Source organism: Mustela erminea, chromosome 1 (assembly GCF_009829155.1).
Source record: "Mustela erminea isolate mMusErm1 chromosome 1, mMusErm1.Pri, whole genome shotgun sequence".
Classification (NCBI taxonomy): Eukaryota; Metazoa; Chordata; class Mammalia; order Carnivora; family Mustelidae; genus Mustela; species Mustela erminea.
Window position 1 is genome coordinate 32,638,180 of NC_045614.1, and position 25,584 is coordinate 32,663,763.

At 47.6% G+C, this 25,584-nt stretch overlaps 1 protein-coding gene across 3 annotated transcripts in view; it reads right to left on the minus strand.

Moving 5' to 3' along the window:
* Positions 1-25,584, minus strand: part of ADAMTS9 (ADAM metallopeptidase with thrombospondin type 1 motif 9) — a 165,753-nt gene that overhangs the window by 15,636 nt on the left and 124,533 nt on the right. For all 3 annotated transcript variants that reach the window (XM_032324460.1, XM_032324470.1, XM_032324450.1), the window contains 8 exons: positions 18,155-18,328; positions 13,999-14,193; positions 12,840-12,972; positions 12,192-12,286; positions 11,979-12,073; positions 11,753-11,886; positions 9,491-9,582; positions 4,521-4,625 (listed from right to left, as the gene is read on the minus strand). In XM_032324460.1, coding sequence (XP_032180351.1) covers positions 4,521-4,625; positions 9,491-9,582; positions 11,753-11,886; positions 11,979-12,073; positions 12,192-12,286; positions 12,840-12,972; positions 13,999-14,193; positions 18,155-18,328 — 1,023 coding nt within the window. The remainder of the gene's footprint in view (positions 1-4,520; positions 4,626-9,490; positions 9,583-11,752; positions 11,887-11,978; positions 12,074-12,191; positions 12,287-12,839; positions 12,973-13,998; positions 14,194-18,154; positions 18,329-25,584) is intronic.

A 25,584-nucleotide genomic window follows, 5' to 3' on the forward strand; every position in this document is an offset into this window, starting at 1 on the left:
TAACATTTAGAATATATTTAAACATTGGGTGCTTGGACGGCTCAGTTGGTTAAGCATTTGCCTTCGGCTCATATCATGATCCTGGAGTCCCAGGATGGAGTCTGACACTGGGCTCCCTGCTCAGGTCTGCTTCTCTCTCTGCCCTCACCCTGCTCTTGTGCTCTCTCTCTCTCTCTTACTCTCTCCCTCTCAAATAAATAAAGTCTTAAAAAAAAAAAAAAGAATATATTTAAACATCGAACTTTTATGGGAAGAAGGAAAACACACATCTGTAAAATGTCGTTTTTCTCTACTGGCCTATAGTATGATTTTTATACTTGTGGATAGCTGGATTTTCATAAGCGAGTTGTGGGTTAGGAGGCAGCCCACGGTAGCTGACTGAGAACCGATTCGGTCCCATGTATACACATGCACCCCGCCCCCACCCCACTTTTATCTCATGTTACCTTAACTCTACTGGTTGTGAATGAGCTAAAAGATATAAATTGAGTCCATCTCCTCTATGACAATACAGAGTTCATTTTTAATTTCAAAGCAATTCCTCAATCTTCAACACTTCTCCCAGAACAAGGAATGTGGTTTGGGCCTTGGGCCAGGCAGCCAGGCCTCAGAAACATGGGCCCCTCGTTCCTTGTGGACCCCACAACTTCCCCAGCCATGCAAAGTAGCACAGAGACTCGGCGGGTACCTCTTCCATGTGGCCTGAAGTGAACCTCCCCCTCACTCCCTCGGTTCTCAAGACTGTTCCAGAACTTCCTCCAAGACAGAGGGTTGGAGAACAGCTCGGAAACAGGACCTGTGGATGGGGCTAAGGGCCCTTTCATATCCTGGGCGCGTTCTTGAGTTGAGGGTGCGTGGAATGTCACTGGCAGAAGAGCTCGCTTGGTGTTTCAGCATGGTCTCTCCCGTCTCACATCCAGGGCATGCTCCCCTTTCCGTCTGTCTGTCTGTCCCTCACCCACAAGCAGAGTAGAAACTCACGAGTTCCTGAGCACAGCAGGGGAAGGTAAAGCAGCCCTAGGCCGAGGGTGTGTCCCACCAGCCTCATTCTCAGCTGGGGTGGGGGGCCACAGGGACAGAAAGTCCATGGTGCTCTGGGTGCCAGCCAGGTCCAGACTCAGCCCCCACTCAGGCCACTGTTCCCTGTCCTTCCCCTTTTCCACCTCAAGCAAGCCTACTTCCTCTGTCACCTTGGCCAGCTTCTTAAACCTGACTGCAAGCCTCAGGGCAGGGAAGCGGGATAACACTGAGAGCGAACACCTATTGTGGGCATGCTGTTTGCCCCAGGACATCAGGACAACTTTTGGACCCTATTTCCTGTAGGCCTTAGAAGAACCCAACGATGATCCTCATTTTATAGATGATGAAACCACTCCCCACCCCACCCCCCTTGCTCAAGAGCTAGTAAGTGAGGGAACAGGCAACCCTACTTGGGGGGGTCTGCGAGCTGAACCTCCGTTCTCTGCAGCCACTGGGAGCTCTCATTTCAGCACCAGGGGCTGCCCGCTGGCACTCGGGCCTGGGATCCCTGGGCCAAAGCGACATCATGGACTTACCCTCACCCACCTTCTAAAATTTCTCTTCCTGATAGGATGAGAAAGCTGGGGAAAATGGGGTTTAATGCATGCCATTTGCCCAGTAAGTGTTGCTATTTTAATCATAAAAGTAATCATTCATATTAGTTTAAAATAGGAGAAGTATCTTTCCAGGACACCTGGGGAGCCCCCAGTGAACCTGACAATGAGACTTATTTTTACTGGTTCTTCCTCCTGATGATGAGCTAGTGGTTCTGGCAATTCAATTTTCTCCTGGTTGTGATTAGAGTTTCCCCACAGTTCTGCTTGGGGAAAACATTTTATTGCCAACCAGGTTTGGAGAATTGAGATTTTCACTATGTCCTTTCCCCTGTAGCTTCCAGTAGAAAAGGGAAAAAAAGTAAGGAGTGATGATTTGAGACCGAATCAGAGCAGGGCTGTTTGGATAGGAGAGGACTGGCTAGCCACAGAGGACCAAGGCCTCAGTGCCTCGGGGACACAGTGGCAGGTAATGGTGAGAGCAGGACCTTATCCAGTTTGGCAAACTGTGTTCCATTACATGCAATACTGGTTATTCAGGGAAATTAAAAAGTCCAACTTTGAAGGGAAGGATTTGGGGTTGATTTAACCGGTCAGTGGTCCTCAAAATGTGATCCCAGACCAGGGACATCAGCACTAACCAGGAAATTGTTGGAAATGTACATTTTGAGACCCTCCTGAGGCTGGCTGTGGTTTTCTTTCATTTGTTTTGGGAGGGAGGGGCAGAAAGAAAGGGAGAGAGAGAATCCCAAGCAGGCTGCATGCCCAGTGCAGAGCCGGATGTGGGGTTCGAACTCACCACCCTGGAGGTCATGACCTGAGCCCCTCAGGCACCTGAGGCTGGCTGTGCCCTGCAGCTGATGAATGTCACAGGTGATGCGGATACACACTCGGGTTCCAGAACCACTGATTTAGGGGAACACTGGTTTGACATTTCTCAGGGCTGCCAAAGGCTATGGATGACTCTGACCTGGCTCCCGGGATTCATAAAGAGTGCTGGACAGACCCTGGAGATTAGTTTTAAGCTCAGGCTCTCTGAGCTGCCATATAACACCAAGATTTAAAAAAAAAAAAAAAAAAAAAAAAAAGGAAAAGGCTGCCAGACAACTGTCAAACCAACTCCCTGTAGCAAAGGCTAACTTCCCTCCCAAGCTTGGGAACGGGCCAACAGATCTTTGCAGGATGGAGACCACTCTCTCCAGCAGGTGGCGCTCCCTGCCGTAATAATTTTTAGTTTCTGGATGAAAAGAGCCATGTTGATCATGGGCTAACAGGACTGAAACTTATGTTACATAGTTTACAAGGATGGTTTCCTACGGAATCATGCCTCATGTCTGACCATTTTGGACAGTTAAGTTTTCTGTTCCTCTGAGCGAATGCTCCATAATATATGGACCCTGAGGGGTAGTGGCAGGGGAAGAACATTATAATTTGGGAGCACCCACTAAAGCACATGTGTGGTCAGCTATCTTTGCTCCTTTCAGTGCAAAGGAAAACATTTAATGATTTATGAGCAATCAAATTGGCCAGTTAGTGAATTAGATATGAGGGGCTGATTGGCTTAGAGGAAAAAAAGGGAGTAAGATAGTTTTTTTCATAGACAAATTTATCCCTGGCAGCTAAAAAAATGGGCATGGGAAACTCTGGGATTTCCACGGGAAGTCGCAAGTGGCTGTTTCTTCCTGGGGGAAGCAGCTTGAATTTCATTTTTATATTCCGATTTTGATAAGGTTTAGCTAATAAAAATACAGGACACCAAGTCAGACGTAAATTTCAAAGAAATATTTTTTTAGAAGAAATACATCCCATGCAATGTTTAAGACAAGCTTACAGTTTTAAAAAAAATGTTGCTTGTTTATTTCAAATTCCAATTTACCTGGGTATCCTGCATTTGAGCTGGCAGCCCTACTTTGGAACGGTACCTGCTTTTCCAGTCCTCGTCCTCTTTTCTTCCTCCCCTCCCACACTTCTAAGGAGACCCCGGGGGTCGTGGTTGAAGAAGGACTTGGGACCATGGGTCATACTCTGGTAAATTTCCCATTTGTCCACAGGTCAGGTTCCTATCCCAGGTCCTCAGAAGTTCTGAGGGAAGGTTGATGAACAGGCAGCAATTTCTGCCCTGGCCCTACAAGAGAATCGTCCAGGGAGTTTAAAATTCTAACGTTACTGCCTCTGAGGTTCCCATTTGGTGAGTCAGGCTGGGGGGGGGGGGGGGCTGGGGGGGGGGTTGGGGAACATGCATTTTAAGCTTTCTCAGGTGATTCTAAGAAACAGCGCTGAGACACAGTTGAGGAGACCAGTGCTTCTCAAGCTGTGCTGTGCTAATGATCTACCTGGCGACCTTGTTCAGCGGCAGATCCTGCCTGAGAAGCTCTGGGGCCCCAGAAACTGCCTTTGCAATGAGCCTCCGGTGATGCTGGTGCTCTGTTTGGACCACAAGCAGCAAGATTTCAGAGCATGAAAAGCTGGTTAGTGTGGAACCCCTGAGTGTTTCCCTAACTCTCCAGAAAAATCACCTGGTAAGCTATCCCTTTCTTCGAGTCTCTTTTGTATTTCGAGTTTTCTCAAAACAACAAGAAACATCTTTTTCTTTAAGTTCACAGAAGGAATCTCATGCTGGCTAACTCAAAGGGTCTGGGCCACACACTCTTAAAAGGTTTCTTCCTGCTTTCAGCTTCCTGGTTAAGCATCCTCTAATTATCTGGATGGTTCACAGGTTTGCGACTCAGGGAAGAATTCACCAGAAGGGAAGCAAGGCTCTTTCTGATACACTCACTTATCCATGCTTCACCTTCAATTTATTTCCTACGTTCTCATCCTGACACTTCGCATAACGGTTTGAGGAAATGCGAAAGCACATTCGTTCCTTTAGCACCACCACAACAGACGAACACGGAAGAAGGAAAGAGAAAACAAAACCCATCCGAAGCCACTAGGTAACCTTACCGGAGACTTCTTAATGTCGGAGACAGCGTAATTCCCTTGTGATATCCATCTGGCTGATTCGGTTAAAGACAGGCCGGTTCCGTAAAGGTTGATGCTAAAACGACCCTGGAAGAAATGGCCAATGAAAGAGATTTTTAGTCCACGTGATGTCCTGAGCAAAGGCTACACAATAAAAGGGAACTTGGGAAGGAGGACATTAATCAATTACGATAGCCACTAATTAATGAGGGTTTTTTTTGGAAGGAGGGGAGGAGGTCTGGGCCAGGCACTTTACATGCATCATCTCGTGCATCCTCCTAAGAGCACTATGAAGCGGTTCTCTTCACAGAAGGGGAAACTGAGGCCCGGCGGAGGTGATTAACTTCTGCAGGATACAGTGAGAGTCCAACTCACATTTTCCTGACTTCAAAGTCCTTGCTCTCAACCAGCATCATTCTGCCTCCCTAACACAGCAATCCTGATGTTGCTTACAATTATCAGATTCCTTCAGGAACAAAATGCCACAGTGTAATTTTTCTAACAAGATCTAGCTGCCAAAGCTTCCTGGGCTGCAGTTCCCCGCCGTGGTGGAGCTCTCTGCGTACTAAGCGCAGCGGGGCGGGACTTCAAAGGAGAGGCGCGTTCTTCGGAATCGCCAGCAGAGGGCGCGTGCGACCCATTCTACACGGCTTACCGCCGAGCCTCCTCTTCCATGCCCGGATCCCGGATTCCAACCAGCTCCAGGATTCCTTTCAAAACGGGGGGGGGGGGGGGGGGGGGGGGGGGGGGGCACCTCAGGGTTTCCAGACTCATTTCTTAGGAGCCGCTGCAGCAGAGCTTCTTTCTTGCTTTCTGTTTCTCGCTTTTAAAAAAATGACTCCACAAAAGCTTGATATCATTTGTCCAGGCTTCCTGCCCCACAAGGAGTATTTTCAGAATTTAAAATGTTCTGCACCAACAGGCTCACGGTGAACGCTTCCTCACTCCCTCTCTGAACCTTGCCCAATCCCGTACTCTGTCAAAGCAGTCTTTACTAAAGACAGGGGGAGGAGGGCCGTGAGGTGGAGACTCCCAGCCTGCCAGAGCTAAGAGTAAAAACTCGGCTCTTTCCTCCCCGGGAGGAAATCTGGTACAGAGGTTTTTTTGTTGTTGTTGTTGTTTTTGTTTTTGTTTTTTCTTCAGTATCTCAGAACTCAGTTTGTCCATCTGTAACATGGAAGGTAATAACAGTACCTGCCTCAGAGTACTGCAGGGAGGATTAAGTGAAATTAACCAAGCAGCACCTGGCTGGTACCCAGGAGATACTCAGAAATGCCGGTAGCCTCTGTTTTTTGTGTTGGTTGTCTGCCTCCAGTAGAACAGTGAGCTTAGCGAGGGGAGGGCCTTGGTATTGCTTTATTTCGATCAGTAATGGTTTCTAACACATGACCAGGCACTTGGTAGATTCTTAATAAATATCCCACCCTGGCTTGTCCTCTCTGACGACCCGGACTAGGCATACTCCGCGGGTTTCTTTTCCATTATTAGTACCATTCATATTTACAGAGTTTAGCAGAGTTTAGAAACCCCTTTGACAGCTTAGATTCCACGTCTATAACATGGGGACAGATAAGACTCCAACTCACAGAAGTGGTGTGGGGGATTAGTCTGGTGGCTCTCAACAGGGGACGATCTTGCCCCCAGATATCCGCAATATCTAGCGATATTTTTGGTTGTCCTAACGGGCAGGTTGGGTGTGTGTCTTGCTAAATGTCCTGCAGCGCACAGCACAGTCCCCACAACTGAGAATGACCCAGCCCCAAACATCAATAGTGCTGAGGTTGAGAAACTCTGGTGTTGAGGATGAATTTTTCCTAGGACCCAGACTCCTCTACTTTTAACGTGACCTGGGGTGAACAGTTTCCTTTTCCTGAATCCATCTGTAAAATGGGTTAGTAACATCTAACCTGCAAATAGGAGGGAATTATAAGGTATAATGCACCTAAAACCTAACTCATAACCTGGCAGAGAGTAGGTGATATCTCAGAAACACTCTGGAAATTACTTTATGATCGTACTCTACATATGCCAGCAGCGGCTCTGTCAAAGAGCCTCAACAGGGGGTCCACAATTGTGGCCACGTGGAAGCACAAAGCCCTCCTTGCCGGGCCTCCCCAGATATGGGCCTCTCCGAGTGGCACCAGCCCCTCCCTGTCCCACCCGGCCACCTCTTCATCTCACTCTGCTACCTGCCTTGAGGTGGGTATTCACACTTGTTCATAACGTCCAGCCCACATCACTGCCCAGGATCCCTCTCTCTCCCCATCCCCAGCCTGCCTCCCATGCTGACAGCCCCCCTACTCCCACCCTGCAGGAGAAGGTAGACTGCATCGACTTCCACCTCAGGGTTCTTGGAAGGTCCAGGCTGCTGACCTGGCTTCTAGCCCAAGAACCCCCCCCAGTTGCCCTCGGGTCAGGGATCTGAGCTCACACCATATGCATAGCTAGGTAGACATGCTGTCTCAGTGCAGGCCATACACCTCACGGAACAGAAGGTCTTCCTCCTCACTTTCTTGCCACCCTCCCCAGGACCTCCATCTTCTGCTGATAAGGACCACCTTAAGTTGGGAGCCACCAAGAAGTAAAGACTTACTGTCCTCTTAGCTCCAGGCCAAACATCTTTGCCCCTCATCTGCAGGGGGTAGAAGGCCCTAGAGGGATAGCTACTACCTCCTGTTGCTCATTTAAGAGAATAAAAGTAATTCGGAGTTATGCACACACCAGAGGGTCCAGAGAGATTTGCAGAAGATGTGCCTGAGACAAACAGAGGTTTTGCTCTTTGTTGGGACAGAAGGGAAGGCTGCAAAGTCTTTCATGCAAGCCATGTCAGGCGGACACGTCAGCCAGTATGGGTTTGCCCTCAGACACACTTGAGATCGAGTCCGGCCTCTAGTGAGCACCAGCTGTGTTGGGGCAAGCTACCCAACCTTTTGGTGGCTCAATTTTCTCATCTGTAAGGGAGGGGGGTGCTTCTCACAAGTTGCTGTGGGGATTATATGCTACCGTGACTTAGAAATGCTGGACCAAGCCTACAATCTAGGAAACCCTCAATAAATGAGACCAATACCGGCATCAACCACGATAATACCACATCCCCAGTGATCAGAATAGAAAACCACATTCTGGCTGCATTTTGAGTTGGGGGCTCACGGCAAACCAGCTCTTACTGCTACACAGATCCCCAAAGCAACATTGTGCACGGGAGGAAGAAGCAGAGTGGCAAGCAAAACGTCCCTCTACTCCGACTTGTGTGCAAACATTAGGTCCCGGGAAAAGCCGTCTGCCCCAAAGCACCTCCTCGCACAGACCTTTCCCCAGAAAACCGTTCTGCAACACTCACGGCTTGAATTCTCAAAATGCCCGATGTGGTTTGAAGATTGGGCTAAGAAAAATACAAATTAGCTTCTCAGTAGCCTTTGGGTTTTCTCATTTAGCAACTGCTTGGGGGCTGGATTTAGCAAATCAATAAGTTCATTTGTCTCTGAATTATGAAAAGAAATGAATGCAAATTACCTTTCATTTACTTAAACTTCCCCCAAAGATGCACGCAGAGAAGCAAGAAAATCCTCCGACTTTTGAAAGAGGCAGGACAGGGCTCCTGTATTAGCTGTTAAAATGCTAACCCATACCAATGGGGTGTTTGAAGTCATCAGCTGCTCTAAAGAAACAGCACTTCAAAAGTTTTCAATTCCTGGGTAATAGAGGAGAGGCCCCCTTTTACCATTATGCCCTTTGTTTATTTTTTTTCTCCCTGAGAGCTTCCTTTTCACTTCTCTAAAATGTTTAGCATTGCTTTCTGAAGCTGGGGGCTGAGAAAACACTTCGTTAAAAGAAAATTCAGATGTGTTTGTCTTTGGATGGTCTCCGTGGTTGGGCGTAAATCCATCCTGGGGAGGCAGTGCCTGGGATTCCAAATGCATCTCCCAGTCCCAGTCGCCAGACTTTTGAAGGCCTGTCGGCAAAGTGGGAAATTCCTGACCCACAGTTTAGCAACAGCCTTGTGAAGACCCCAGAGCAAGAACCAGAGCAAGAACAGGGGCCAAGTTCTCCTGCCCACGATCACCCAACTCCTTATCCCTTCTCAGGGCAGAAGCTTCTTGCAACGATTGGTGCCTGCTTTGCCAATTTGGCAGTGGGCTGATTATAATGCCAGCAGGTTTCAAAAGGCAAGTTAAAACTCGCCAGGCCTCTAAAAAGAGGCAAGAAAGCGTGGAAGTATAGTTGGGCAATGCCCGGGCGGTTCAGTGGCTCTACTGAGGAGGGAATCCAGTAGGCGATGATACGTTTGCACTTCTTTGCCTGAATTACGATACATTTTATACATCTGAGGTAGTGATAAGAATTTTTCTGTATCATGCAATGTTGAGAATTCTTAATGGCTGACCCTGGCGTGTGAGCTCCATTTAGTGACATCACCACCGGCTTGAAATCAGTTACTGGAGTGGGGTCGGGTGGGGGTGGGGAAGGAGACTATTTACACCTTGGAACTGGGCAAAGGCTATGAAGCAGGCTTTTCAGTTTCAAGAGCCAGTTAGGGAACAAAGCAGCACGCCACTGACTGCGTAATATTCATGTCATTAACTGTCATCATTTGCTTAAGCAAGACCCCTGCCATCCGGCCTCTCGCTTACTTCTTTTTTTTACTACTACTACTACTACTACTACTGTTATTTATTTATTTATTTATTTTTTACTACTGTGATAGGTACTGGTAGGTGCTGATTACTACTATGATTTTGCTGAATGCAGAAGTTTGGGGGTGTAGCTCTGATCGGTTCCTTGGGAAACACTAGGAATTACAGGATTCTAGCTCCGAGCACTGCTGAGACTCTCTCTGGAGGCAGGACCCTTCCCAGGGTATCTCTCTGTACTCCCAGCAGCCATCGCAGCCAAGGGTCCCTGGGGGCAGGGTGGGGATGTGGGTCCCTGGTCAGGGGAGCCCCAGCACGTACCTGCGGGCACTTGGCAGCACTGTAGCAGTCCCCAGCTGTGGCAAAAGGGACAGGGTGCCCTTCGCTCGTCCTGGCAAACTGTAAGTCAGTGGCTGTGGCGTTTCGGAGAAAGGGAGGGGAGAAGGACAAAAAGGTACAGAAGGGACAGGACGGTCGCAGGGAGGCAGAAGGGAAGGCGTGTAGCAAGAGGAAGAGTAAGAGCGAGGAGGAGAGGGGGAAAAAAATCCAAAGTATCATTAGTGACCAAATGAATCCAGATGGGCACTTGCTTTTTCCCTTTATATCTGTGGTTCCAAGAGCCTCATTCCCTGGGCTTTATCTGCACAATCTCTTCACAGTATGGAGGCCAAAAAGGGGGGTTTAAGGTGACTTTGGAATCGGTTCTCCTATACCTACATATGTGAATTACCTCCATTAAATGTAGTGTCCTCGGTTGTCCTGAACACCGCCTCTCAGGCTTAAAGGACAGGAGGAAATAAGCCACAAGAACATTTCCAACTACTTAGGAGTTCTTCCCCGAGGCTTCTTCTGTCCTCTCATGGCCTGTGCGCTATTATTGCCAAAATGTGCAGCCATTAGAACCCACATCTTGAAAGTATTAATGGCAGTTTCTCAAGTTTGGGGCTCACTTGTAGTTTAAAAAAAAAAGAAAGCCAATAAAAACAAGTCTTGTGTTTTTAACCCTCTTTAGAGCTCCCAAGAGCAGCTCTACAAATGGGGACCACAGATCAGGCGGAGTTAAGTGGGAATCGCCCAAAAGTTGTCGCTTGTGAAACGGGAGGCACAAGGCAGCTTTTTACCTTCCTGCCTAGCCTTTCGGGAACAGCAAAAGGCCTTAATCTTCCTGCAGTCGCTCCAGTGCGAGGGAAATCTGAGTTCTCCATCCTGCAGGGAAAGGGGCCCTTGCGGCTTCAGGGCAGAGAAGCCCTGGGTCTTAACTGTCTTAACTGGAGTGTTTTTCCTGAGCTTGAAAACTGCAGACGCTCTGCCTTTAGCCCGCATCAGGCTGGCTGAAGGCAATAGAAGTATCTGGGTACAAATCAAATTTAATCTCTCTCAAGAGGAGGGCAGTGCAATATTATGGGAGTCATGTTAATGAGGAAAAATTAATTATTCATGATTTCTGTTTTTCCTCTATTCAAGGGAACATGCTTGGATAGCTTAGCTGTCTTTAATCATACCTAGGATTAATGTCCCTAAAAAAATGCAGTGCGCGCTAGGGTAACGATTCAGCTCATATGGAGGCTAGTTTAAAAAGGTAAGTCTTGGGGCGCCCGGGTGGCTCAGTGGGTTGGGCCTCTGCCCTTGGCTCCAATCCTGATCTCAGGGTCCTGGGATCGAACACCACATCAGGCTCTCTGCTCAGCTTCCACCTGCCCTTTGCCTGCTTCCCTGCCTACTTGTGATCTCTCTCTGTCAAATAAATAAATAAAATCTTAAAATATAAATAAATAAATAAGTCTGGGGACGCCTGGGTGGCTCAGTCAGTTAAATGTCTGCCTTGGGCTCAGGGCCTTAGGATGGAGTCCTGCATCAAGTTCCTTGCTCAGCGGGGAGCCTGCTTCTCCCTCTGCCTGCTGCTCCCCCTGGTTGTGCTCTCTCTCTCCCTGACAAATAAATAAAATCTTTAAAAAAGATATGCTGAAAAAAGGTAAATCTGTGCGCTATTTTTCTTCCATAAGCCGACAATCAGATAAAATTTGGCATAAGCCCTGCTCCTGCGTATGCTCTGCAAGGGGGAGCCGCGTAGGAGACAGATGACTGCACACAAGTCTCTTAGCTTTGAGGTTTGTATCTGTTCTTTCTTCTCCTTTAAAAACCTTTTCCACCCTTCCCTTCCCGACACTGATACCCTGCGCCCTGCTATTAGGGGACCTTCAGTTCTGGGTTCAGAGTCCCGTTTTGGGGGGTGCTTCCCTGTCTCCCCGCAGTGCACTAGCTCCCTTCAGAGACCTACACCTCCTCCATTCATTCATCACCCCCCCACCCTCCCTCCCCGGCCTCCCAGTGTGGCGTAGCTCCGCCCCTTGAGAGAAAGCAGTCTCTTTCCAGGGACTGGCAGCAGGGCAGGGAACGGAAAGGGGCAAGCCCCGCCCCCACGCAGCTGGGACGGGGCTGCCATCGCCAGGCCCCAGCAGCTCATCCTGCTCCCCTTGGCATCTCAGCGCCTGGTCCCTAGCCAGTGAGCAGTGTGCAGCTTGCTGTCTGAAGGGACAGACTCACGAACACATTCCCTCCCCCGTGACGCTCCATGGCCCTTACTGATGATCTGCATCGTCGTCAAGTCTATCCTGATTTTCTGGAAGCTGGAAAACCCAGCCGCTGTGTAGTCCTTCCGACACTGGCAGTCGTCCCGTCGGCTCCCGTTGTACGGACACTCGGTGGGGTTGTGCAACCTGCATTACAGGGAGAATGTTCTGGTGAGGATGGGGCGGTCTTTCCGGGGGTCTGCAGGCGTCTGTGCTCTTCTGAGCCCGAGCATTCCTACCTATGCCCGTACACCTCGGAGAAATTCTCTGAGTCGGTGTGCACCAGCGTGACGTACTCTTTGGGGTGGTCCGACTGCATCCCTGCACAGAAGATCTGAAAGACCAGAAATAACGGATTTAGAATGAACAGCCGCTCAGCAGCCAGATGATGAGGCCCGGTGCCACGCGCTCCCAGATCATTCTAGAAATAATGACTGGTGTCCAACGTTTACCTTCAGGAGCTTTCCCTTGATGAGCAGGAAATATTCACCATCTTTATTGGTTCCTTCCAGTCTCTTTACCTCCTTGCAGTTTTGGGGTAACTCACCTAGAAAACATGAAATGCAAAAATGGAGAGTGGTGCTCCAAGATGTCCACCGACGGTCTGTGGAGTGAATATCCTGTTCACACTAACGCTATTTGGTTTTTAAAAGGCGGTGGGGGGGGGCGATTTCTTTAAAATTAATTCTTTCCCTTTGGGGGGATAAAGGTTTCTTTTATCTTTTTCCTTCAGTTTTATGGACAGGTAATTGACGTGTAGCACTGTATAGGTTGAAGGTGTTTTGCATAATGACTTGACATCCATACCCTGTGAATAATGACAATCAGTTTAGTTAACACCCATCATTTCAGAGAGATACCAAAAAAAGACAAAAATGTTTTTTTCCCTTTGATGAAAACTTGTAGGATCTACTCTCGTGGCAACTTTCAAGTGTACTGCACAGCCCTATTCACTACAGGCTTCATGCTGTGTATTACATCCCCCATCCTTATTTCTCTTATAAATTCTCCATTTCCTAAAAGGGTAGGCTGACAGACAAAGAAACAAAGAAACCCTGTTCTCCATGCCACAGAGAGATGGCTTCCATGGGCCAACTTACAGTGATAGATATTGTGACACGTTTTCCTCTCTTCTGGCTTCAGATCTGCAGGGCACAAGTGGCTGGGCTGGTCCTCGTTGGTTAAACACTGCACAGACCGGTGAGTCACTCCCACGCCACACGACACCGAGCACTGCAAGGCAGAGCAGAATTGGGGTGCCACTGCAGAATGTGGCGGGTGGGGTGCGGGCTCTGTGGTGTGCAGCTCACAGCCTTGGGCATCATGTCCTGAGTGTCATTTCAGACCCTAGGCTGCTAAACATCCGTACATGTACGGGATGCGTATGGCTGGCCTGTCTCTGTGCTATGATACCCACATGCTTATACATGCGTGTGTCTTACATATATGTATTTATAAAGACATAGGTAAGGGTACATAATATTATATATATATATATTTTTTTTTCCTCATTTAAGCCTCACAAAAATTCTCTGAGACAGTACTACCATTATTCTGTTTTTATAGAGAGGGAATTGGGGCCCTCATGTCAAGAACTTCATTCAAGGTCATGGTGGAGCCGGGAATCAAACCCTAACCACATTCAGTGATTCCGTGTTTCACCACATCACTCTCCAACACTGAGCACCTAGGAGTTGGAGCTGGGGATGGTGGCAAGATCCCAGGGCAGTCCCAATTAGTCTCACTTACGGTACCCCTAATACAATGAAATACCCCCATTAAAGAGGGACTAGGCTATGTTGACTTCCTGACCACAGAGACAATGACTAGCTCTTCTGTCACACTTACAGAGTTCTAACAGAGTTCTAGGGGCCTGTTTTTAAAAGCCCTGTGGTAAAATACAGGTAACTCGTCATTTGCTGTCACATCAACTCATCTCTTCTTCATAGCCACCCATTTTGCAGATGTGGAAAGTGAGGTGCCAAAGTGTTGTACCTTGCATTAACTGGGAAGTAGTATCACCAGGACTCTCAGTGAGGCTGTCCAGCTTCAGAGCCCATGCTCTATGCACCGGGGCCACCCTGCCACCCAAGAACAGAACTTCTCTTCCCATGAGCCCATTTCAAGACCCTAACTCCCGTGGCTTCCCATCATCTCTGCTGGGAGCAGCATCCCTTTGGATGGGTCAGGCGGAACATGTTTAAGACGGACTTTGGGATCCCGGTGTTTTTGGATTTGGTGAGCAGCTGGTCTACTTACGCTCCCCCAGTTGCCGACTCTCCAGGTGGCAGAGACGGGGCACTCCCTCAGGTAGCAGGGGTGGACGCTGGGAGGCTGAGTGCCCGGGCAGTTGATGGTGCTCTGGTAGCTGTACTCGTAATTCTCCTTCCCGGTGTAAATCTCGCTACAGGAGACGAGCCTTTGTTTGTAGCCCTTTCCACAGGTCACTGAGCACTGGGAAGACAGGGTTTGGGAGGAGAGGCTGCAGTGGCGCCTGGGGGCAGCTCACAATACGCCCCTGACCTCTACCTCGGATGCTGACCCCTGACGACACTGCAGAAAGCTCTCACTTTATTAGCTTGTTTATGCATTTCAAGTGGCAGGCCCCAGGCACACAGGAGCCATGCAACCCGAAACCACAAACCGCGCATCCCCGGCTCTAGGGCTTCCACTCCATCTTCTAGGCCCCCAGGGCAGGTGTGTGGGGGGGGGCCCTTGGGCCCCTTCTTTGGATTTCAAGGGGAGAAAGGGGGCAGGGCTCCAGCTGTCCCCGGCCCTATTTATAGGATCTCCAGCCCAGACCGCATGCTTTTCCAAACCTACAGTGACTGCACCAGAGCTGTGACCATGGGGGATGGGGGGCAGCATCACAGCCCACCTGAGTTATGTGTGAAACCCAAGCACTTAGCCAACAGGGGACTCCAGGACACTTTTCCTTTCTGGCTTCCTGTGCTTTGCTTTTCTGTCTGTCCTCTCTTCTCTCTCCCTGCCTGTATATCTTGACTGAAATGTTATCTTTCTGCTCTACCCTCTCTCTCTATCTAACCAGATCAGGCAACCACTTAACCTTTTTACCATAATTACACAGCACTTAAAAATACATAAACAATACAGAAAAGGAGAAAGACACGAATATCTTACAGTGTCCAAGATCCTTCCCCTGATGGGATATCTAAATGGTTATTGATGCAATTTTCAAATATGTTCCACTTCCCAAGCTAAGTATTTTATACAATATATTTAAAAGCTGAAGTACAGTGAATTTAGTTTTGATGGTCTTTTTATTTATTTATTTATTTATTTATTTATTTTTATTTTTTTTTTAAAGATTTTTTATTATTCATTTGACAGAGAGAGATCACAAGTAGGCAGAGAGACAGGCAGAGAGAGAGAGAGAGAGGAAGAAGCAGGCTCCCTGCTGAGCAGAGAGCCCGATGCGGGACTCGATCCCACAACCCTGGGATCATGACCTGAGCCGAAGGCAGCAGCTTAACCCACTGAGCCACCCAGGCGCCCTTGATGGTGTTTTTAGACACTGTCATCAAATAACCGGCCATCTCCTGTGAAGGTGTTCTGTGAAATTAAGTGAGAGGGTCAGGAGTCTTGAAACCGAAGGCTGTTTAAGGTGACCTTAGTGAACCCCAAAATAGACCACAGCAAGGGGAGTGTGATGCTTTTTCTGGGGTGAGGAACCACGGCATCCAGCAGGTCTCAAAAGCTACCGTGTTGTTCTTTCCGAACGTCTCCTGAGCAGTTGCTTGAAGCCACGTGGTTTTCCTCTCCTGTAACTGCTCTGGGGAGAAGCCACCCCTTGAAGAAGTCCCAGAGGTGAGGAGAGAATAGGCCCAGCCAGAGGCCCACAGAGCATCCCTACGCCTTCCTTTTCTGCTGGCTCGAGACCTGGAAGCGCCCTGCATACAACTCTTCCTTCTTTGGCTGCTGCCATTTAAATGCCTGGAGAGCCAGCAGACGGCAGGCCCGGGGAGGGCCGGGGAGGGCTGAGTTCGTCTGTGGTGTCTCATGTCAGGGCAGACAGCCCATAGATGCTCTGTCTGTCCAGGCTGGGAGGTAGGAGGGCGTGGGGAAGTCCTTACTCTGGATTCTCCATGTCTGGGGGTCATGTGCTTGTTTCGTCGTGAGCATCTATTGCTTCTCTAATTTGGGAAGAAGAGTGGAACAGGATAAAATCATAAGAATGTGCTCTCCCTGCCTTGGTGAGACACTTCAGGCCTGAGCAGAGAAAACACATGCATCGGCGGGGGTAGGGCGTGTGTGTGTGTGTGTGTGTGTGTGGGGTGGATCCTCTTTCCTCATCTGGCCCAGGCCTCCCCCATTCAAGGAGAGCTCAGAGGAAAGCGCACAGCTTGCCGGGTCCCAGAGGTCCCAGGGAGAAGGCATGGCTTGCTGTGGCTCTTGTGTTTTACCAGAAGCTTTTCTAGAGGGATTTCTGGTCCAGCGCCTTTGGCACCGTGGTCCTTGTACCACGAAAGGACCTATCTCTAACCCTCGTAACTTTGCCTGTAAACATGCAGTTTGGGATGCATGATACAATTGAGAATCTGCAGAATTACTGAAGGCTTTTTTTTTTTTTTTTAATCTTCTTCAAATCTCATCTGTTGGAGGTTAAGATTAAGGTTAAAATAAAGCTCTAGGAGTGACATGACTCAGTCTTAGAAAGAGATCAAAATTCTTTTAGCATAATAATAACGACACAGAGAAGACTGGCTAAGATAAAGATGCCAGTGTTCACAGGGTGAAAGGTGTAGAAACTCCAGAAAGATGAATGACCAAGAACTAAGCAGGAAACCAACTAGGAGGAGGCGAGGCAGGGAGGGACAGAGGCCCGAGGAGGGAGAGAGGCAGAAGGGCAGGCTTTTCCCCTGCTGCAAGCCAGGCTGTGGCCTGGTGGGGCAGCATTGAGAACCAGAAGTTCCGGACCAAGCCTGAAGAGGAACTAGGACAGGTGAATTGAAAGGAAGACAGGCACCCTCCCCAGAGGATACCTTCTCCCTGCCCTCCCTGGAATTTGAATGGGTTGGAACTTATGCCTCAACCCAAAGGCAAAGACTGTTTTGAAGAAGCATCTGTCCTCCCCAGGTTCCTGTCTGGCCAATGGTAAATCTATTTCCAATGATTTGGACCATGTCTCCCGCCCCTCTTTTAAGAGCACACTCAGAACATGCAGAGCTGGGGTAAAGCTGAGGTCTCTCAGCCTCAGCACCACTGCCCATTGGGCCAGATGGCTTTCTGCTGGGTGTGTGTGGCAGGGGAGGGGCTGTCCCATGGACTGGAGGATGTGTAGAAGCATCCGTGACCTCGACCTACTAGATACCAGCAGCATCCCACTCCCCCAGCTACGACATTCAGAAATGTCTCCAGACGTTGCTAGATGTCCCCTGGTTGGGGAAGCAAAAATAAAGAGAAGGGTGGGGAGACATGGTTAGAAAGGACTTTCGGCCAGCTTCAGGACAAGAACAATTCAACACCCAACACACATATCACCTACATGCAAATATTTCTTCTATTAAAATGTGAGATGGCTGCCCCGTCAAACCTGGAAGAGGGTCCAGGGACAACGAGCATATTACCTAAAAATTTCCAGCACTTCTGCTACGAGCCCATGTAATTGTATCTCTCATTTCTTTTGGGCAAATGACAACTGGTTTGAGTATTACAGGTCTTTCCGTCTTTGAGAATGTCATGAGGCTTGCAAATAATACGATCATGCTATTATTACCATTGGTACGTTAATACTAAAAAGTTTCTGCGTTAGGCATTGTGTACCCACAAGGAGAAGAAGAAATTGATTCCTTGAATATTGTGGAAAATTATTTTCTTCCTCTGAATGGGAGGTTGTTAAACGAGCAACCCATATCCAGCCCATGAAAGTGTTTGGTTTGCCCCATACAATGTTTCAAATAAAAGATTTGAGACCATATTTTAAAGTTAGATTTCACATACAAGTTCAGATTTTTGTCCTTTCTTGAAAAATCAGGTCTGGTAACACAGGATGCATATTTCCTCAGGGCCTCCCCTGGAGAGGGAGAGAAGCCTGCCCCCTTCACGTGGTCTGTCCTGGTTGGTCACAGTCTCCACCATTCCCTGTTGGCTCCCCAACACTAAGCGCATTTTCTTACCTTATCTGTCTTCAGACACCCACAGGTATCAAATGAACTTTCAGGCCCTGTCCTAGTTCTCCTCCTTTATCTTACCAAGAGGAAGTCATGGCGAGTCACAGAATTGAGGGGAACTGAGAGACAATCTCAGGTGCTGTCCCACTTTGCATATGGGGGGCTCTGGCCCCAGAAGGAAGAACTGGCAGGTGGGTCCCAGTCTTCCCCATTCCTGCCCTGGTCCCTCTGCTGCCCTCAGGCGTCGCTGACCTAAAGGTGGTTACAAAATCTCAGGGACGTACCTCTGACCATTCTCCTGTGATCCAGACATACTCGCAGGGCTGCAAAGTACAGCTCTCGCGGTCCGCCGGCCGCTTGCTCATGTCACAGTGCATGCCGTGAACCTCACTGCCTTTGTCCGCATCCACGCACAGCACCTTGCGGTACCTGGAGCCTTCGCCGCATGTCTTGGTGCACTGTTCATGACAGACAAGACGGTGTTGATATGGAAAAGTAATAAATGGTTTACTGTATGCTGTTATTGGAGAGATTTATTTTCCCGTCTGTACACCCACTAGGACTGTGAGGCCTCTGAGGGCAGGAATGATCAGAGAACTCACTGCTTTATCCCCTTACCCCCAACACTGTTCTAGGCACAGTGATAGGTGTTTGGTAAGTGGCTACTGGACTGAAAGAATGAAAGCATGAATGAATGGATTTTAGGTGTGGAAAGGACCTTGACGCTTAATTACTCACTCAAATATGGAATCTCTTTAAAACTTTCAGCAAAGTGGTTATCACACTGTTGCTAAACATCTCTAGAGCCAGGGAAGCTGTCACCTGTCCGATGGCCCATTTCATCTTACTATTAAACATATCACTTTGCAGACTGCAGCCTTTTGTCCTAGTTGTACACTCCAGGGGAGCATGAAGGACAAGTTTCAGTTCTCCCAAGTCATGCTTTGCTTTGTTGGGACCCCCGATTGCCTTTTCTTCTCCAGGATGGACTGCTCTCATCCTTGTTCACTCAGGAAATATTCACCAAGTTCCCAGTGTCAGGCCCGGGATGGGTCCTGGGACAAAAAGAGTGGACATGCACAGCACAGTCCCTGCTCTCAGAGAGCAGCTTATATTTTAGGAGCAAAGAAAGACAAAGAGGATGTAGACGGGTAAGTAATGAGATTTAGCAAGTCCTGTGATCTCTATTTTTCAAGTGGAGAAACTGGGACTTAGCCTACATGCCCTGTCCCAGATCAAACATCTATTTGTGAGGTAGATGGGACACACGTTTTTATGCCCATAAACCAAGTCAGGAATATAGAGCAAGCGGCAAGTTCTGTTCTAGGACTATCTCTGTGTTGCCCGCAAGTTCTTTATCTTTTCTCTTTAACCAACGGCAAACTCCCTTTGAAGTTTAGCCTAGTTATCTGTGTTGCTAAAGGTTTCTCAAAGCCTATCCAATCTAAAGCATCTGTGTCACCCAGCAGTTGAAGACTCTAAACTACCTTGGAAACCACAGCGAGCTAAGCCAGGGAGGGGCCTCCTGTTTCCTTCACACAAGCACCACACACTCTGTTTTCCCTCAGCCTTACCTAATGCATCAACAACTGAGAGCTATCTTTAGCATGGTATCTTTGAAACTTTCTCTTTTTAGTATTTGGGAGATCCAACCGCCCCCCCCCCCCCACCGCCCAACCTGTCTTTGTCTTCTGTCACACATCCTTCTCTTTATTATCCATCTCATCCTGAAGGCATTTCAGTTTGGGATCCAGTCTGACTCAGAAATGTCTTTCCAGATACCCCATGCCTTTCTTTCTTTTTCTTTTCTTCTTCTTCTTCTTCTTTTTTTTTTGGGGTATTAGAATACATGTAACATTTACCATCGCAACCATTTTAAAGTGGATAATTCAGTGGCATTTAATCATCTGTAATGTTGTACAATCACCATCACTATGTCGTTGCAGAACATTTTCATCACTCCAAAAAGAGACCTCATACCCATTTAAAAGTCAGTACTGACTTCCTCAACCACCAGCTTGTAGCAACCACCACCTGCTCTCTGTCTCTATGGGTTTGCCTTTTTGGAAGGCCATAAAGGGATGCCAAAGGGCATAAAGGGAACCCTACAACACGCAGCCTTTTATGACTGGCTTCTTCATTTAGCCTGATGTTTGCAAGGTTCACCCATGTTGTAGTGGGTATCAGGGCTTCATTCCTTTCTCTGACCAAATAATCATCTGTGTGTGGCGATACCACATCTTGTCCCTTCAAATGATACTGGACACTGGGTTGTTCCCATCTTTCAGCTCTTGTGAATGGTGCCACCATGCACATTCGTGTCCAAGTTCAAACACTGGATTTCAGTTCTCTTGAGTCTACCCAGGTGTACAAGTGCTGGGTCATGTGATGTACCCCGTGTCTTTCATAAGCCACTTTGTAGTTTTAGGAAGTAAAAGGACTATGTGATATGTCCTGGTAGCCTTTCTCATCTGCAGATTTAACTCGCTGTTTCTGTTACTTGGATACAAACTGCAGGGTCTAGGGTGTGGAGTCATTTGTATTTTTCTGGGGGTACAAATATAAATTGAAAGCTCTGTGGCATTAGCAAGGAGAAGCAAATCACTCCCAAGACACCTAATTCAACCCTTGCCTGGGGTTTCCTGGGCCTCTGGAGTATGCTGGGCACTATTGTGAAGTGAGGACACTTCCGTTTATTTATAAAAAAAAAAACCCGAAGGAGTTTCAGACCCACTGGATGCTAAAAAACAAAACAAAAGTATGGTTAATCTGTGATGTGTAGATAAATGCAAAAGAAATACTTAACTGCCCATAGAAAAAGTAATTTCTTAGAAAAGCAGGACCTAGGAGACTCGGATCCCGATGACTGAGCAGCCTAAACGGGACTAAACCTTTCGGCATGCTCTCCTTTCCACCATCCCCAGGGCCACAGTCTGTGTCAATAAGTAACACTTTAAAGCAGAAATGCAAAGTTTCCTAGACCCCTGTTTGCTTTTTAAGTGCTTCTGCCTTGGTCTTTAAGAAAGGTTAACTAGCATAAAAACTCGGAAAAGGGAGTTGGGGAACCTCATCGTGAACATAACTTTAAGAAAAATTAAGCTAAGTGAATGAGTGACTTGTCCAGTGCTTTGGAATTAGTCAACAGCAGCTGTGAAGGTCACCTACCTGGCAAGGTTCTTCTCCCGGGGTCCTGACTTGAGTACGGGGCCTGGTGAGTAGAAAGCCAACCCACCCAAGCTGCTGCATTTCATCAGCTTTTGGGAATATCACTGCCCAACCCCCAACTCAGGATTAAGAACTCTCTCCTCTGTCCTAGAATATGACTTAGAATGTTCTGAAAACAGCCAGAAAGTTCAGCTAGCCTCATTTTAACTTCCAAAAGCTTTCCTCCATTCTCCGTGCAGCATTGAGAAAAACAAAAAATGAAACAAAACAAAAAGCTATATACCAAGTGTATAAGTAACACCACCGGCCTCCTTGAATTTGAGGACACACTGGAATTCAGCAAGTCAGTGGTCATGGAGGCCAGGCTAAGTCGGGTAGCTTGCTCATTGTCCTGAACGCTACATATGCCTTTAAAATGTGCTGAAATTAACAGGAGGAAAAGGCCTGTCCAAATCTGAGAGCAGAGAAGACCTAAAATAAACTTTTAAGGTACTATTTTATTTAGCCGGATAGGTCGACCAGAGGGTGATGGTCTAAAAAGGGTCATTTAACGCAATGGGTAGAAACTGTCCTTCCTAAGAGATGGTCATGAAGTTGCTTTACACTTTTTCTGTGAGATGTCCTAATCATGGGTAGAAAAAAAATCATTTCCCGTTGTCACAAGCTCTACCTTTTCAGACTGCTGATTTTCTTCACGGATAATATAATCTGTAGTGCCATTTCTAGTGCGAGACAACCACCATGAGCTAGTGTGTGGATAGAAGAGTCACAGAACAAATCAGGGCCCTGACAGCACAGGGTTCGGTGTGTGCTACGTAGAGTTTTTATGTCCTAAGGAACAGCAGTTATAAGTCAGTTTATCTAACAATGCTTTGAATTAAAAAAAGAAAAAGCAGTTCTTCAAATGACCAATAGGTTCTTTCTCATAGCTCATTTTCAAGTTAGGTACATGGAATATGGACATCCTTGTCCTCATCAGTATATTTGCAGGGGAAAAAAGCAGAAATAATAAGCGTGGAGACATCTGATACCTTGAAAGTTACTCGCCCATCCAACCAATAGTTGCCTGGGGCCAAGTTCTATGTTGGGCCCTGGGCTACAGTCTGACATCTTCCTATCCACGTGCTCTCTCTGTTATGACACTCAGATGGCTGCTACTCCCACCCAGTGGTCCACAAATCAGGACAGCCGGCTACATTGTGAGCACTGGTGTTCAACAATTAGGGCTGCCTCGTATGGCTGTAGGAGCAGACATGGGTTTCATAACGAAGCATGATGGCTAAAGAAGCCGCCAGGGTCTTCCACAACTCTGACAGCAAGAAAGAAAAAGGACCAGCATCCAGAATACACCCAGTGCTAAACGGGGTACCCAAGCCAGAGGATGAGGAGGACGAGTGACTGAGGAGCTGGGTTAAGAAGGCAAGGAGGAGAAGGGGACATTGGCAGGAGGGTCTCAGTGCGCCTGGAGGCCAGAGGTGAATGTCACGGGGCGGCAGGGCATGGGAACGGCCACAGCAGCTGGGGGAGGTGACAAGTTCCAACTGTGATGGGGATTTCGGAAGATGGGCAGAGACCGGGTCAAGGAGGGGCTTGTTAATCTCCCCCATGGTTTGAGAGAAAACCTGAACCCTTGCCCTGGCCGCCAGGTCACATCCTAGCTTGGGCGCTGCTGTAGGTCCAATCTCATTTCGGCCTTCTCTCTGCTCCTGCCGCGCTGGGCTCTGTCCTCTTCCTTCTATCAGGAATCGCCTCCTCCTGCCCTTCCCCTCCAACCATCCACCCGAGGGAAGGTAGGACTGGCCTGTCATTCTCCGTCTCTATCTCGGCACCCTGCCTCTTTCTGTGCCTGCACTGTTGTTGACATTTGGCAATTTCACAGAACGTGTCTGTGCACTTGTTTTCTGTCTCTCCCCCGTGAGCCCATCGATTCCAGCCCAGCAGTGTCAGAGTCTCTGTTGCATTCCTGAGGCCTAGAGCCCAGCTCTTTGCAGGTGTTGGATAATGATTTCTTGAGTAAATTAATGAGGGAAGGAGCATCAGAGGGTCAATGTCTGGTGCTTGTACACACACCCAAACCTCATCACTCCCTATTGGAAACTTTTTAAAATGTTTGTCACTAACTGACCAAAGGCCCGCTGCTCTTTTCTAACTTTTCTGAGCTGAGGAGGTAAACTTGGGACTCATTCTACAGCTGATCTCAATAAAAACCTTTGGAATCCAAATATGTATGAGAGTGGTCCAAGTCTCTGCACTGGGCCAAACAGCCACGGGGTGGGCAGTTCTGCGAAGGCCAGACATATCTGAGCACAGCTTGTCTGTGGCAATGTGGCAAGAAAATAAAGGGTCTGTTCTTACAGGAAAAACAGTTTGCTTGGCTGTTTTAAAAGACCTTTGAGAAGATCATGATTCCAAGGGGTTAGGAAATGTATTGCTCTATAATGTCTTTCTTTTTCCCTCCCTCCTTCCTTCCTCCTACCTTTTTTGGTCCTTCTGGTTCATTCATAGGTTCATTTATTCAAGAAGTGTTTTTAGTGCTCTAGGTACTGTGCTAAATGCTGGGGAGAACTCTCGTGAACAAACTCTCTGACCTCAAATGGGTGATAAAGTAGACAACGACACCAGGCCACCACCGTTCAGGATGCTGACTGCTCAAGCACAGTCTTTCCAGGTGCTGTGAGCACTCAGAGGAGAGCCATCTGACTCAGTTATTGGTGAGGAGATGTGATCTGCAAGGGCTTCTGAGAAGTGACATCTTAGGTGAGGTCTGAAGAATAGGCAAAGGTGACCAAAGTAAGGGAAGGAGTAGGGCAGCCTCGTTGTGATGCAGAGGCACTAGGGGCAAGAGAATACTTGGGGTAAAGGTGAAAGAAAGAATACTTGCCAGTCCTGGGAGATTTACTCCTTAATGCTGGGAGACATGTAATCCACATGCTCACAATACAAATTTGATTAAAGACCTCTGCTGCTATAAATAAACTTATATGTCAGATTATAATGCAATGAATAAGTAAATCATTTATGACAGTAATTTTCAAATGACTATTGCCTCATGAGCATTATATTTCTAAAGTGAGCAAAACTGAGCATGGGGAAGTCAAATAAATTGCCCAAAGTTGGCAGGTGATATTAAAAGCCCAACATTTATGTCTGGATACAGCATTTTTCTCTTCTCCAATTGTTTGCCATCTATCTACAAGCCCAAGCTCTACTTTTACAGTATCACTAAGGCACACTGATGCCCCTTCCCTGCTGCTCAGGCACCAGGCCTCACAATGAATGAAGGAGGTCCCCTGAGCTGCTGCATCCCATCAAGACTGCCCCAACAACAGGACTTATTGTCAACCAAGGGGACCAGGAATTTAATTGTTTGAAGGATGTGAGAGGCTCAGTCAAGGGAATTGTACTTTATGCCAACTTTTCAGTAAGAGCCTAGACAAGCCATTAAAAAGGAAATAAGATAATTCAATGTAGATGAAAGTTGACATTGGAGGCAACAGAATATAAAGATTCAGAGCGTGTGTTCCAGAATCAGGCTTCCAGGCTTCAAATTCCAGTCTTATTACTTACTAAATGCATGAACTTGGATGAATTAACCTATCTAAACCTCAAATTTCCTCATCTTTAAGTGAGGATGAAATTTTAATTACTTCATTAGAGAGTTATGGCAATGTTAAATGAAGTCCTCCACATAAAAATATTCAACACAGTACTTGGCCCGTAGCTTAATAAACAATAAGATATTTTTATTATCAGGACTGGCCACCACCCTATATAAGTCTGGAGGATGGAACTCATATTGTAACCTATGGGAATGGTAGCTCTTGAATTGTGCAGTGCACAACCTGTGCAACTGTGTGACTGCATAAGACATCCTGATGATTATGCTATCATGGGTGTGCAGACCTTGTGCTCACCACAGTGGACACCTGGATTATTTCTCAAAATGAGGAGGCCACTGATGTGCCCAGCATGAAATACATCTTGCTAACAAATAAGTGGGTTTTAATAATTCACAGGAGGGAAGCAAAAGAGAAAAATGCACACTCAAAAAGCAAACAAGAGCTCTGAAATGCTTGCCAAGGACTGCTAAGAAGAGTACTTCCTGTATTGGCGTAGGAGGTCTCCAGCACATCGCATTCAGTGGGCCTCAGCTCTGAGGCTGGGCCTTGGCATCCTCACTGACACCAGCTCAAGGTGTCACTCATGGAGGGTAAGAAAGTCAAGACACACGTCTGCGCAAGGTAGGTGTCAGGAAAGATGGTAGCAGAGGGAATGGGTAGGCGCAGAGGTAGGAGGAAGAGAGGAGGGTGAGTGCTGTGACTGAGGAAGGTCTGAAGGGTGCTGTTCTACTCAAGTGTGCTTTTTAACAAGGATACCTTTGATCATGAAATTAGGCACAGTGAATAATTATACCAGGACTTTGCCAGACATAAACAGGAACTGCCCACAGGTAATCAAGACTTAGGATCCAGTCGCTACCAACACTCACTCTAGGCTTAGTTGCTGTGAGGACATTCTAAAAGGGAACCCAGCATGTTCTACATAGGCT